Here is a 15655-nt window from a genome sequence, read left to right as displayed (position 1 = left end):
CAAATAAAGCTTTAGAATAAAGTGGATTGGCATTGAATCCAGCTTATTATTATATGTGATGCTGCATTATTGTACTACCTACTGCCTCCTATTGGCATGGAGGACTATTTGTTATTCAATTTACAAATTTGGAAGCCACTAACAGCAAAATAATTGAAATTGACATCGGACAGGATTCCCATATGATGATGAGTTAGAAACTTTGTTTTATTTTTTACAGATTTCTTGACGTTTTCTTGCTTCCAACACAGGCCACAACCACCATCAATGTTAACATTGTTGATGAGAATGACAACGCTCCAGAGTTCCCTGAGGAGGAGTACGTCACGGTCCTGAGAGAGGGACCCGAGACAGTGGGTGCCACCATCGCCACGGTAACAGCCATTGACCCTGATGAAGGTCTGAACAGTACTTTGCGATATGCCATCGCTCACGGCAACCTTATCCAGACGTTTCGCATCAACAGCATCACGGTGAGTCATGGAAACTCTGGAATAGAAACATTATACATCGAACACACATAAAAACTGTCCATGTTTTCTATGTTTATGTACAGGGAAGAATTACTGCTGTGAAAGAGCTGGACTTTGAGATCAGCAATGGACACTACGCCCTGGTTGTCACAGCAACGGATCAGTGTCCAGAACCTGCTCTTCGCCTGACATCAAGCACAACAGTATAAACACTCAATTGTAGGAGATTGTTTATTTTAGCAGCAGTATTTTATCATAACTTGTTCTCTTTGGTTTAAGGTGCTGGTGAACGTCCTTGATGTGAATGATGTGACACCCACCTTTCCCAGAGCCTATGAGGGACCCTTTGAAGTGACTGAGGGTCAACCAGGACCTCGAGTCTGGACTCTTAGAGCTAGTGATGAAGACTCAGGGCTCAATGGCAAAGTGGAGTATAGAATCACCGCTGGAGACCCTCAGAGTTAGCATCAGCATTTTTATATACACGTGTCAAATACAAACACCTGTTCAAATCATTCCCCTGAGCTTCTCTGTGTGGTTTGCTCCCAGATGAGTTCATGGTTTCTCCAGTGGAAGGTGAGCTTCGGGTAAGGAAGGATGTAGAGCTGGACAGAGAGAACACGGCTTTCTATAACATCACTGTGATGGCCAGAGACCTCGGGGTGCCATCTCGCAATAGCTCGGTGAGTGAAGTTACACCAGCACCCCAACACGTACACATTTTCACCATATCCTCTTAAGTAATCCAGATCTAACGAGCGAAGCTACCATGTTTCAACTGGGACTTTTTGTTTATGAAATACAAGTGTCAAGCTTTGTAAATTAATAGTAAAAACAAAGTAATGGCACTCGACCAGATGTTTTTTTCAGTGCTGCTACTAATGGACTAATGGACATGCAGCCCTTACACTAACTTTGTGCTGCCCCGAAAATAAAAGCACAAAATGACTCAAAATACATCAAAAATCTTTAAAATCAATTAATTAGTATAACATTTTTAAAAGATTTCAGCAAAACACACAAAAGGACAACAAAAGAAACACGTCAATAGAAGAAAATGTAAAAAATGACAACAAAAATGCACAGAATTACTCCAAGAACAAAGAAAACGACAGAAAAAAACACAACATTACTAGAAAAAAATAACAGAAATACACTAAAGTGCCTAAACACACAAGACGACTACAAAAATAACAGGAAAACACAGCAAATAACAACAAAAATACACAGGACTCATAACACCCAAAAAATACGACAAACATGCACAGGATCACATCTACAAAAGTAGCCTACACAAAATGAATTCCAAAAAAACAACAAAGTAACAGAAAAATACTTAAAAGGACAACAAAAACACACAAACCCCTGTGTTAATGCTCAGGTTGGTCCTTATTCTAAATCCTGGCAATAATGTTGATAATGTGGCCAGACACTCCCATCTTTGTGGCCCCATTGCGATAAAAGCTGCCCTTCTCTGCTATAGAGGATGTAAAGATGGATTTTCAGAGTTAGATGATGCACCTTGTACAATCTCATAGATTGTAGGCTATAGAATGTACATTTGAGGGTCCAACCAAAGGATTTTAGACCAGCAAAGAGTTGTCCTCACTTATTGAGGTTATGTACCTGCAAAAAGCGCTTTATAAATAAACTACTTACTTACTTACTATCAACAGTCAAACTAGTCACAAAAAGCTTTCAGATTAATGCTTGAAACATGACCTTTTATTTGAGTTAGAATTGATTTTCAAGTAACATCCAGGAGAGTCTGCAACTGTTTGCTTGTCACAGTATCTCTGTTTTAAGGGCATTTTATGATCTACTAGGACATTTCTGTAAAAAGACATATTGGGGAATCTGCATTTGAAGCTAACCCTCGCTGTCCTCAGGTGGTGGTGGGAGTCATTGTCCTCGACATCAACGATAATGACCCTGTTCTCCTTAACCTGCCACACAACACCAGTGTGAGTGAGGGCGCTGCCATACACACCTCTGTGGCTAGAGTCCGAGCTCGAGATACGGACAGCGGACGCAACGCCCTGCTAACGTTCAACATTACTGCTGGTAACCAGGGTGGAGCCTTCTACGTCAACGACACGGTATGAGATTGAGATGCTATGGTTACATTTTAAATGCAAAATAGCTCAATGTAGCTTTTCACTGGACGTAAATCATGATAGGTAAATCATCAGATTGCTAATGGGATTTCAAGCATTAAAGCAATAGATGTCTTACGTCCTTCTCTACGCAACACTTCTCAGACAGGTGTGGTACAGGTGAACAGACCACTGGACAGAGAGCGAGTATCAGAGTACAGGCTGACCATCACTGTCAAGGACAATCCAGAAAACCCCCGCATCGCTCGCAGGGTAATTTCTACACTGTTACATGTGTTTTACACATTTTTTAAACTACATTTTCTATCATTTTTTAGCATAGCACCAATTAATGTACACATTTTTATATTCATTTTCCTAAAATTTAGGAATTTAATATAGAATTTAAATTAGATATGATTTTTGCAATGAGAAAAACGTTTTATTTGTGATTCATATTATTATAACCTTTTTAGTGAAACATAAGGGGAAAATGTTTATTTTTAAAAAGCTATTGTTGGTTATAAATACCAACAAGTTCAATGTATTTGCAATATTTTTTGTGCACAAACCTGAATGCAGGTAGCCAACATTAGTAATTAAAAATGTAGTTTTGATCATAGTTGTGTATCACCCTGAAAATCTACAGTAATCTACAGTAATTGGCAGCGCTTTACAGCCACCTTTCCCCACTTCATACCAACTGTTTTGTGATTTTGTAACTATATTTATTTCATTGTTTTCCGTTACCCTTTATTGTCAAAAGTGACACAGTTTGCACGTCAAAATAAAAGTCAGCCTTTTTTTCTTAAAATTATACAAAATAAAATACCTCAGATCCACACCTATGGAAGAGGAGTGCCACAATTAAATAATTAAATAAATAAATACACCATTAATTGATTAATTAAATGTGTCAATAATCAATTAAATCCATTTTACATTGCATTTTAATTCTGAACAGTATGAAGTATAAATATTTCACTATTCACTTATTTATTCATTTATTTCATGGTGTGGCGTTGAAGCACTTCATGAATTAATTTTTTCTGTCAAACTCACTCGTCAAAGTCTGGGGGCAGTTTCCTATCGCTTGATTGATTACTTGCACATCAAGTCAAGCTAAATCGATCCCTGACAATGTATTGAGGCAGAGCTAGTAAACATTATTCTGATACAGTGGGTGGTGCTATACAATCTGTACATTGGTTTTGTTCTATAGTCTCGCTTCTACATTCACAGCGAAGTCTAAAATGTCTCTCACCAACTCCCTGGAAAGTTTGTGCACATCCTCCATTGTCGTAGATGCCATGATTGGAAAGAGTGAAGACCAAAGCAATGGATTTGACTGGATTGATGTTAACTCCGCTCCCACAGACTTTGACGAGCGAGTTTGACAGACCATGAAATAAATAAATAGTGAATTATTTATACTTCATGCATTTCAGTATGAAAATGAAATGTAAAATGAATTTAATTAATTATTGACACTTTTAAGTAATTAATGAACTGTATATTTATTTATTTATTTAATTGTGGCACTTCTAGTCCTCCATACACACCCACAGTCTCTTTTTTTATTTGAATGTAGCCACTCCACATTGCTTTTTTAAATGGCTCATCTTATCTCTTTTCCTGCTGCACTAAAACCTTGTTCCTACATCACCAGGACTCAGACCTCTTAGTGATCACCATTTTAGATGAGAATGATAACAGGCCCATATTCACCAGGACCAGCTACAGAGCTGAAATCACTGAGAACTCTCCAGCAGGTAAAATCCAAGTGTTGTTTTGTTTCTCTTTTGCCTTTAATTTGAATTAATTCTGCTATTGTCTGCAATTTAAGAATAATACCTTATTATACAATAAATCCAAATGTTACTTCTCTATGACTGTACCATTTCTTTGCTTCACCTGTTCTTCAGGCAGCAATGTGACCATTCTAAATGGACCAATCCTGGCTGTGGACAAAGACATTGGGCGTAATGCCTTGGTGAAGTATCGCCTCCTGGGAGCCAGAGTGGACCTCTTTACTGTCAATGCAAATACTGGTGACAAAATGTTTCTCAGAAGAAGATGATTAGATGCTAATAAAAAGGAAGCATGGGGATGATATCTCTGATTGTGATTACAGGAGCTGTTTCTGTGCGTCAGGGAGCCAAGCTCGACCGCGAGGCTTTCCAGGAGCCTCGGGTTGAGCTGTTTATTGTTGGGGAGGACATAGGAGGTCTAAATAGCAGTGTTCCTCTCACAGTTACAATCTTGGACCAGAATGATAACCCGCCAATTTTCAGCCCCTCTAACTTCAGTGTGCGTCTTCCTGAGAACAGCCCCAATGGTGTGTATGATGTGTTCTTCTCAGGAATAGGAAGAAGGGAACATTTACTTACTAGACTTTTTGGTCCTCATTTATCAATCATTATCAGGCAAGCTTTGGTATTTATCAGTTTTGACATGAGCGTACGCCACAATCAGATCTCATGTCAGATCTGACCTCGTGTACGCAATTCTGGATTTGTAGTTCAGCACAGAAAAATAAAGTCTGAAAATAAAGTATTAAACAAGCCTCAGCTGTCATTTAGACACACATGTAGCACATATCTAAACGGATTATTAAAACAAATTAAATCAAATAAAATCCCACATTATTACTATACTGTTACCAGTTTTCTGGTTTTCCTTTCACAGAATACCGTATAACATCGCTGGTAATCTCTGCTACCAAGCAGGAGTGCATATTTTCATCCAGTGCACGCACACGGGACATGCTGTTATGTTCTGTCTTTGAGAATGAGGTACTATTTCCTTCGTACAGCCCCCAGTGATGTGCTGTAAGGAGGAAATACTGTAAGAACTTCATTCATGCTTTTAAATGTAAATAGTTCCTTAAACTTATAAAAATGTGCTGCAGTAATCGGTAATGTGATGAATTATATGAGAAATTGGCTGAAGGCATAATAAACACAGACAAGGGACAACATTTAGTCATTTTTAAAGATATTTATTGCCTGAAGTGTGCAGACTGAGGCCTATATAAACATACCCGCGTCTGTCTCCAGGATTTCTGCTGTGAAGTTGCTCGCAGTGCACACAGGAGGGCAGACGTCTACTGCTCAGTAGCTGATCCTCTTCCACACAGTGTTCAAATGTGCTCAAAAGTCCAGTTTTAACACGTTCAAAAAGCACATCTTTAGATGTGAGGATGCCAATTTTCATCTTGAAAAAGCTTCTTTTCTTGTTTGACCTCAGTGGGCGGGGCCTCCAAAACAGGAGGGCGTAATATGTTAATGATGATTGAATTCAGCCGCCGCTTATATCAACACCTGATCATTTGTACGCTGGTATTGGTCAGATACAAATGTTTTATGAATCACACGTTGGTCCTGTCGTACGACCAGATGTGATATGCACTCAGATTTGCACCCGTTTTCACGCGAGGTTGACAAATGAGGGCCAATGAGTTTAGGATGTCGATTGGCACTGGGATGTGCAATGTTTATTTACTTTGGTCTTTTTTCCAGGTGTGGTAGTGACTCAACTGTCAGCCACAGATGCAGACTCTGGCTCCAATGGCTGGCTCATGTATCGTTTAGTGAGCGGCGCTCAGGACCGCTTTTTGGTTGACTCACTGTCTGGTGCAGTTTTAGTCGGCAACACGACATTGGACAGAGAAGAACGTGGATCTTATCGCCTCGTCGTCATGGCCACCGATCGTGGCACACCCCCTCTGTCGGGCACTGCCACCCTGACAGTTATCCTAGATGATGTCAATGACTCACGCCCTCGCTTTATAGAACATGTCAAAATGATTAGTGTCAACGAGTCAACTCCACCTGGTGTGGTTGTCGCCACGCTGACTGCTAGGGATCCAGATCTGCATCCACGGCTTGAGTATTACATCATCTCAGTGGAGGCAAAGGATGATGGGAACAACCCAGTAGATGGTCTGCAAGATTCCTTTGGGATTGATTTACACACTGGTATGTGAAACACCTATTCTGGTTCCTATTGTCACAGCATGAACACTGTTTGTTCATAGTTTGTGTGTTTTGTTGAATTTAGGGGCAGTTTTTGTTCGTAACCCCCTTAACAGAGAGCTGGTGGCAACCTTTGAGATCATTGTATCTGTTCATGACAATGCCAGTGAAGTTATCGACAAGTCAGGGAGCGTTCCGAATGGTGAGTCCATTTCCTCACATGTTGTCAGTCAGTTGTGTGCATTATTTTTAACTCCTTACCCCTCCCAGCTCGGCTGAGCATCAGTGTGCTGGATGTGAACGACAATGCTCCCCGTTTCCGGCCATTTGGGGTGTCCAACTTTACAGAGAAGATTTTAGAAGGAGCTCAGCCAGGAACAACTCTGCTGTCTGTGTCAGCTGTCGATCCAGATAAAGGTCCGAATGGTCAGGTCATCTATCAGCTGCTGCATCTACCCCGAGGGGGATACGTTAAACTGGAAGATTCTTCTACTGGTAAGACATTCAAAGGTTCTGTGGCAAAGCAGTTACACAATAGTTAAAGTCAACATGATTTGAGTTACAATTAGTTCTAAACTGTACCTAGTAGGGGTGTAACGATTTGATTTGAATCAAGATTTGCTGTTGCCAGTTCAATTCAAGGATAATATTCAATGACTTGAAATAGATTCAGTAACTTTTTTGCCAAAATAATTCTTCAACAAGTATGAATACCTAAATACAATGCAGGTGAGCTTTCCTCGATCACTGTTTTGTGTAAGGAAATAATTTATAAATTAATTACAGACATAAGTAAACCAAATGTATTCACATTTTATTTGAAAGAAGTCCAACCAAAACTTTTGATACAATCGATTGATTACCTTTTAAAACAATTTTAGATTGATTAATGTCATCCGGAAGGCCAACTTGTCGAGCACAGATCGATGTAGTTGGATTGTACGAATATAAATCGATTCATCGATTTAATGGATGAATTGTTAAACCCTTATTACCTAGTAGTTTACTACTTATGTATAATTCTTTGAACAATAGTAGGCAAACTAATTGTAAAAACATTTCCAGGTAAGATTGTAGCCAACCAGACAGTGGACTATGAGCAAATACAGTGGTTGAACTTCACAATACGGGCCAAAGACCATGGCAGTCCACCGAGGATAGCAGAGCTGCCAGTTTATCTGCGCATCGTAGACGTCAATGACAACAACCCTGTGTTTCTACAGCCCTCCTACCAGGTGGGTAGTAGCAAATGAATCACTGCTAGAGTGAAAAATGCTTTATATCTATGTGAAATTGATACATTTAGAAGAAAAAAAGATACGAAAATAATGGCTTCCATGTGACATTGCTTGTGATCGGTATTATAAACATTTATTTATGTGTGTTTGCAGGAGCCTGTGTTTGAGAATGTGGACCTAGGTACCACCATAGTGCAAGTCAGTGCTACAGATGCTGATTCAGGCCTCTTTGCTGTCATTGAGTACAGTCTGGTGGATGGAGAGGGTAAATTTGGCATTAGGGCAACAACAGTAAGTTTACACGTCCTTTTTTGTGTTGGTATTGTTTCTTTTCTACAAAGGCAGACAAAATATATTCACTTGATTACTTTAAATTTGACAAGAAAAAGCCTGTTAAAATAACATTTAGAACATTGACGTTGATGTAGTTCTCCTGTATCAACAAAACCTGCCCGAAATTCTCGTAAGCGATGATTTGTGCATGTGGAGGAATGTGCCTGGAAGTGCAAGCATAAACAAATTATTTGACTATCCCAAAGACGGTCTCTTTATTTAGCCTGAATGATTCTTTTCTGTTGTAAACACACACTCTGATAAATGTCTGTGTTCACCCACTGCTCCCAGTTAGCACTTCCTTCCTTATTGTTCCTTTTCCTCGATGTCAGGGAGAGATCTACATCCTCTCGCCCCTGGATAGGGAGACAAAGGACCACTACACCTTAACCGCTGTTGCCCGTGACAACCCCGGAGGCAGCTCCAATAACAGACGAGAAAATTCTGTACAGGTAGATACCATCTCGGTCAATGAGTTATGGATTTGTTTGCTCTGCTGATGAATGTAGATTGGTATTTAAATTCCATGGAAAACAAGAGTGATTACTTAAATTTTGCATTTATTTCTATATTTTGAGCCAAGTTTTTACATCAAACCATTTAGTACCAATGTTAATCAGCTGGGGTCACATCTGCTCTCTCACATCAGGTCCTTGTGACCGTTCTGGACATCAACGATTATCGGCCACGCTTCACAGAGCGAGTGTACAACACCAGTGTGTTTGAGAATGAACCCAGTGGTACGTCCGTAATAACACTGAGGGCTACTGACCTGGATGAAGGGGAAAATGGAGCCATATTCTACAGCATGCTGGGACCCCATTCAGGTAGGATTCCATGAACATGCTGTGTGCTTAGCATTCCTGAGTTCAACCATTCATCTGTTATGTTCAGGGACATAAAGCAATGAGGCGTGTCATAGCTAATTTTAAGCTGAATGCAGTTTACACTCCTAAGAGGTCCCTAGTCCACCACGGGACTGTGTTACTAAAGCGGTGTGTGGTGCACCCCCTTGGTAAGGAATAGAGGTGACAGGTGGGGCGGTACAAACCTTTCGATTACATGCCAAATGCCTTTCTGAGATCAGTAATACTAAACAAAACGCCTACTGTGTTTGTGACAAAAAGAAAGTAATAATGAGAAGTCTACAAATGTTGCAGAAATTCAAAGAGCATTCAATTATTCGACCGCATTTGATATGGACTGAGAACAAAATGTAAAGTGAAACTTAAGTGCAAAAATAATCAGCTTTTTTTGCAAACAATATTCCTTTATTTCCTGTATTTTTGACTAATTAACTATTAGTCATTAACTAACACCTTTACATTTGGTTTTAGTTAGATTAGATTAGTTTAATTTAGTTTTTGAGTTTTAATGTATTCATGAAATATATTAGTTGCATTATGAAACATGATGTTACTTGTTCCCTGTTTCATACGTGCACTGAATTTTCTTTTTTTTTTCCATATTAATTTTAAGCTTTTTGCAACAAATTGCAAACAATAATTCTTTATTTCCTGTATTCTTGACTACTGCACTTATACATGTGTTTTTCAGGCAGATGATTAGTTTAATTTAGTTTTTGATTTTTGATTCATTATGAAATTTGACATTACTTGTTCCATTAGTTCAATACATTTGAAAATGTTATTTGTCAGGGTTGATTGGGGGGGGGCAATGGGCACAGGTGGTGCTTGAAAGTTCACCTTTGAGTTCCTTCAAAGTGGGGAATAACCCAACAAGTTTGAGAACTACTGCACTACAGTAGAGGCAAAAACCCCAAACACAAACACATTAACTCCTATAATAGAAATATGTGATAAAGAATCTCTGTATAACCTATTTTTGATGTTTTTTATGCAAGAAAAACACACGGACTTCTGTAATTGATGTTTTTATTGTTGCTCTTTAGATGCTTTTTTAATGGATCCCATCACGGGACTGGTGCGATCACGTCGCCTACTTCAGTCTTCAGAACGCTTCAACCTCACTGTGGTGGCTACAGACCAGGGCCGTCCTCCGCTGTGGGCAACAGCTGACCTCGTCATCACAGTCATAGATGTCAATGACAACAGGCCTGTGTTTGTCAGACCAGCCAATGGGACCATCATTCATATTTCTGAGGTACCTTTTATCACAGACACACTTTGAAAACCGAGTAATACCAAGTTGAGTCTGCAACTATTTAAATGTATTCACCAAAGCATGATTAAGGGTATTTTTCGGTCGGTATCGATTATAAAGAAACTTTCTGTTTGTCTCATTTTGGTTTCGTTATTTCTTCTTCCTTCAGGCGTGTCAGATTCATTTTAGTTTAGGGACCGAATACAATGCAGTGTGATCTCAAGTGGGCTTCAGATTTTATGCGACAAAATGAGTATTTCAACATTATTGTGCCACAGTTTGCACTTCTACGTATACATGAAATATAAAATATATAAGAAAACGCAATAAGTGATAGTTAGCGGTCCCAACAGGACTGTTGTGACAAATTTCTATGTAATTAAGGAAAATGTCTGAGATTTTGTAAGAATTTTTATTTTTTTTCAACAGTGAAACATTAAAAATGACATCATACGATATTAGCATCGGGAAAACTCTGAGCCCCTGGAAATATTGTTGAGTTTCATTCATGTTTTCTCTGACATTTTTACTTTCTCCTGCAGGCCGAATTGGATCCTCCAAAGGGACGAATTTGGCCCCCGGGCTTGAGTTTCACACATGTTGGCTATAGTTAGATGACAAGGTTGTCAGTCAGAGAGGAACTTCCATTTGTCTTTGTTTTTTCATGAGCCAAAACACACAAGGCTTTTAAAATTGCACGGATGTTTTGTGATTGGTCTTCCTGTTCTCTCTGTGCAGGAGCAGCCCCCAGGTCTGCCTGTGTATGAGGTCCACGCCACTGATTCAGATGAGGGTGTGAATGGAGAGGTCCGCTACACCTTCTTGCAGACTGGAGCAGGAAACCGAGACTGGGAGAACTTCCGCATCAACCCCATGTCGGGCGTCATCACTACGACTGTGAAGCTGGACAGAGAGAAGCAGGCCCTTCATAGTGTGAGTAAAGACTTTGGGAGAAAATTCACAGATAAAGGGTTTTTATGGGTGCACCTTTGTCTAACCATGTGTGCCTGCCTCAGCTCATCATTGTGGCTCGGGACTTGGGTCAGCCAGTGCCTTATGAAACCACTCAGCCTCTGCAGGTGGCGCTGTTGGACATTGACGATAACGAACCTGTCTTCCTTAAACCGCCGGTGAGTGATAAACCATCTGGTTGCATAAAATGTGGTTTAAATTTGATGTATTTCATGATGTGTCTGATGTTTAGCGAGGCAGCTTGCCTTACCAGAAGCTGACAGTGCGTGAGCACTCCCCTCCAGGTACTGTGGTGGGCAACGTAACCAGAGCTGTGGATGCTGATGAGGGCTCCAATGCCATCGTCTACTATTTCATTGCGGGTAATGACTCCTGTAAAGCTTTGTAACAAAGCTTTTCTTCATCTTTTTAAAATTCTAACACATCTTAAGTTATGCTCATATTTTTTTTTCTTTATTTTATAAGTTTACAAATGGTGGAATACAACACAATTTGCCATATACAATTATATTATATATATATATATATATATATATATATATATATATATATATATATATATATATTAGGGATGTAACGATTAATCGTAAGGCAGTTAAAAATCGATTCATAGGTACCACGGTTCACATCTCTGCTCTGAAAATTGAATCGCAGTACTTTTTTTAAACAGCAGAGGGCGCTATATATTAATCCTTCCAGAAGCGGACGTGACGGGTGGAATCTGCTACTATTTTCTTTCTGGCCGCCATTTACTGTTAAACATGCTCATAAATGATTCTCTACTCCTTTAGCACCGAAAGAATATCTGTAATATTACGTGAATATCTGTAAAAGTCACGTTTTTCTATTAGCTCTGTGTGCTAGCATAGCTTCTCTTCTTCACTGGTGGAATAACTGCATGCCAACCGACCACTGGGTTACCAGCGCCCTCTGCTGGTCTAAACAAATATCTGACGTAAATGCAGTAAAATGACTGATTTTTTTTTTTTGGTTTTTTTTAAGTCCAATTGTTAAGGCACAAAATACATTTTCAGTTGCACTTTTAAAAAGAAAAAGAACTATTACGCAGTTTTGAATTGTTTACTATAGAACCAGAATTTAAATTAATAGGCTTCTTCTTAATTTGTATTATTCCTTTATTTATTTCATTCAAGATTTATTTTTAGTTAAATTGCATCATTTTGAATAGTTTATCAAGGGATTCTTTTGACAATGAAAAATAAATGGAAAATAGTATAGTATTTTCCCCAAAAAAATAAAGGAATATTTTTCAGTCATTTGTCAACATTCCCATTTTGTAAAATAAATCGTGAGAAAATTGTATCGTGAACCCAGTATCGTGAATCTTTGAGGTTCAAATCACCCTCTTTTCCATATAGGTTTCAAAAATAATATAATTAAATACAAGAAAAGAATAAGCAAAGTGCACATAGTTTTATATATCAACATACCTACCCATATACAACACGTAAAAAAATTAATTTACAATAGTTATACTCAACACAAAATTTAGATGGACTTACAGAAATTTCTTAGACAACCTGAGCATCTTTTTTTCTGCTTATTTTCCACTAAAACCTTTTATCTTCATACTCAGAAGTTCAAAAAATACAATTCTTTCCTTATCACAATGACAGTAACTATATACAAAAGAACAAGAAGAGTCTGCTGAAGGAAGTAGAGTAGGGTATGGAGCAAGGTTTCTCCCCTAATGTCATAATTTTGTAGAACTTATTGTGTTAGAATATGAAAGCGCCTATGATTTGTAAACAGGGAAAATAAGCAACACCTCTATAGATTCCTGAGTCTTTCTTTATTTGGAGCTGACTTTGTTTTTCCCATCTCTTCTGGAGGAGGAAACCATGATGGGAACTTTGGTTTGAGTCTGGATGGAGAGCTGAAGCTGCATAAGGATCTGGACCGTGAGGAGATCCCATTCTATTCAATTATCATCAAGGCTTCCAGCAACAAAAGCTGGACTCCAACCAGGGGTCAGAGAGCCCTGCGTGCCAAGGCCCTCGACCCCGCCCGTGACCCCAGTCTGTTGGAAGTCCGCATCGAACTGGAAGACATCAACGACCAAAAACCCCGCTTTGTCAAAGCAGAGTACACTGCAGGTACTGCCTTGTCCTACGTGTGTGTATGTGGTGGAAAACATCCCATCATCTTCTCTTTTGATCATTCTTGTTTCAGGAGTTGCAGCTAATGCTAAAGTGGGCTCAGAGCTCATTAAGGTGCTGGCTTTAGATAATGACATCGGCAACAACAGCTTGGTGCAGTACCATATTGTTACGATCCGCTACTTCCAGTCACAAAGTAATGGCAGCGAAGATGTTGGCAGCATCTTCATTATCGGTGAGTTTGACTCAGTTATGCTTGTATGAAGCTTTGAAACCTTGCAGTGAAAAAAATCACCTTTTTGTTCAACAACATCCATAAACTGACACTGTATAATCGAGAGACATCAGCAGCATTGGAAAACGTTACTGTATATTGATGTGATCGTCCACATCAAACCTCTGCAGCTGAACTCTACTTAAGATTCAGTGAAGCTAAAAATGGACATCTTAGTAGAATACACAAATGGCTTCACCATTTATTAGTTAAGTACTCTACAATAAAATGATTTGCCCTTCACATCCTCTTATGTAACTCCTCTATATTATATATTCAACAGAGACGTGCCGTGAGCACTAGGGTTGGGTAGGCAGGGTGTTGCAAATCTAGACCACCAATGTCAACACCAATGAGAGGGGTCCAGCACCAATGATTCCCTATGTTTCTGCTGGCAAGTGTTAATCTAACAAAATCAACATCATAAAACACCATTAAAGAAACATAAACAATTAATTAATAGCAGCCTCCATACTCTCCCAACAAGATATATCTCATGACACGGCAGCACATCTGTTGTTTGTGTTGGAAACACAGAAACACAGAGAAAATGACAACAACAACTCAGAACAGCCTCAGTGAGGCGCATCCACAAAGCCAATCCTTCCTTTTTTACCATTCAGCTCGAGCTGCCATGGCAACCTCCCGGAAGAGAGTGATTTATTCACCCTAAAGGGTGAAATAAGCCGGTGTTTAAGGAATATGAGCCTGTTCTAAAGGTGCTTTCAGTCTTCAGTGACTATAGTGGCTTAAATCACCCGTAATTAGTCACACTTTTTGGTCGCTTCATCACTTTATTGCTTCAGTGACGTGACGAGTGATGAATAATATGATATAAAATATGTTTGAGGAAACGTGGCAGCAGCATAAGATGTCTGCATAGAGAGTCCTCCTGTTACACTGGATATAAAGACAGTAAATGCCGCTTGATATCGCATCATTTATATTGATTTTTAATGTAATATTGTCACCAGAGTCATCTGAGTGTCCTAAAAAATGTCATAAAAAAACACTGAAGCGGGACGCAAACCCATGACCCATCTCTTCCAAGAGCAGCGTCACAATTCACTGCGCCATCATACCATCAAAGAGCCGTGATCTATAGATTTAACTGTATAAAAATATAAAACAACAATCCGGCCTTAAAAGTGGATTCATTTAAATGATCATCTCCTCCTTTATATTATCCACAGGTTTGTATTCAGAGAACTTTACTACAGACGTCAGTAGATGTTTTAATGCAGATCAACCTCTCAGTGTCTTTAACTTAATGATCTGTATCCACAATGTTATAAAGAAAATTACCGTTATCACAAAAAAAAAAATAACATAAAGCAACACAACATTAGTAATGATGTGAACACGTCTGTGGTTAATGATGTTACTAATGTGTTTCAGAGAAGAGTGTTCAGGTGGGCGGAGCCAGGTAGAAACCCAGGGTTTCTTTGATAAAACCTTCCAGCGTTTAGTTCACAGACAATGTTGCTATGGTAACATACTCAGAGAAGAACATACCTTGTGTTTAGGAATGAGATACTCAGAGTTTCCCTCATTTGAGTCCAAACATACTCAGAGTTTGAACATAACCCACTTTATGGAATACCCTTCTAGAGTGAGACTGTGCAGCGTCTCTGCCGTACCAGGAAATAGCAATGTTTAGTCATTTGGGCTATGAAAAGCACAAAATGCTGACACTTTCAAACATATAGGTACTGTAGGCTATCAGAAATAGAAAAATAAATTATAATTATATTATGATTAAAACAAATAATCAAAATGTCTACCCTGACTGCACATCATTGATAAACAATATTATAACCGCTGTGAATTCCCCTGTGTGGGAGATGCAGCCCTGACACACAATTTGTTTTACTCAACATCAAATCCAATTAGGTTTTACTGCTAGTAATTTGTGTTATTAATATTTTACACAATATACAATGCACGTCTTAATAAATTGGTAAAATATGTTTTTGTTTTGTTTTTCATCAGGAGCTTTAGATATACATTTTATTGGCCTCTTTCTTCTTGTTCTTCTTGTTATTCTT

At 38.9% G+C, this 15655-nt stretch overlaps 1 protein-coding gene across 3 annotated transcripts in view; it reads left to right on the top strand.

The window, feature by feature from the left end:
- Positions 1-15655, top strand: part of cdh23 (cadherin-related 23) — a 255630-nt gene that overhangs the window by 233119 nt on the left and 6856 nt on the right. For all 3 annotated transcript variants that reach the window (XM_028468278.1, XM_028468276.1, XM_028468277.1), the window contains 22 exons: positions 252-473; positions 557-676; positions 753-933; positions 1023-1156; positions 2363-2572; positions 2735-2842; positions 4239-4341; positions 4495-4620; positions 4704-4907; positions 6091-6549; positions 6632-6748; positions 6817-7041; positions 7612-7781; positions 7938-8075; positions 8450-8569; positions 8767-8944; positions 10030-10241; positions 10980-11174; positions 11258-11371; positions 11446-11575; positions 13067-13330; positions 13407-13568. In XM_028468278.1, the coding sequence (XP_028324079.1) occupies positions 252-473; positions 557-676; positions 753-933; positions 1023-1156; positions 2363-2572; positions 2735-2842; positions 4239-4341; positions 4495-4620; positions 4704-4907; positions 6091-6549; positions 6632-6748; positions 6817-7041; positions 7612-7781; positions 7938-8075; positions 8450-8569; positions 8767-8944; positions 10030-10241; positions 10980-11174; positions 11258-11371; positions 11446-11575; positions 13067-13330; positions 13407-13568 (3892 nt within the window). The remainder of the gene's footprint in view (positions 1-251; positions 474-556; positions 677-752; positions 934-1022; positions 1157-2362; positions 2573-2734; positions 2843-4238; positions 4342-4494; positions 4621-4703; positions 4908-6090; positions 6550-6631; positions 6749-6816; positions 7042-7611; positions 7782-7937; positions 8076-8449; positions 8570-8766; positions 8945-10029; positions 10242-10979; positions 11175-11257; positions 11372-11445; positions 11576-13066; positions 13331-13406; positions 13569-15655) is intronic.

This window comes from Gouania willdenowi, chromosome 15, assembly GCF_900634775.1.
Source record: "Gouania willdenowi chromosome 15, fGouWil2.1, whole genome shotgun sequence".
Lineage (NCBI taxonomy): Eukaryota > Metazoa > Chordata > Actinopteri > Blenniiformes > Gobiesocidae > Gouania > Gouania willdenowi.
Note: the sequence above shows the minus strand (reverse complement) of the source record. Positions and strands in the feature narration are given on the sequence as shown.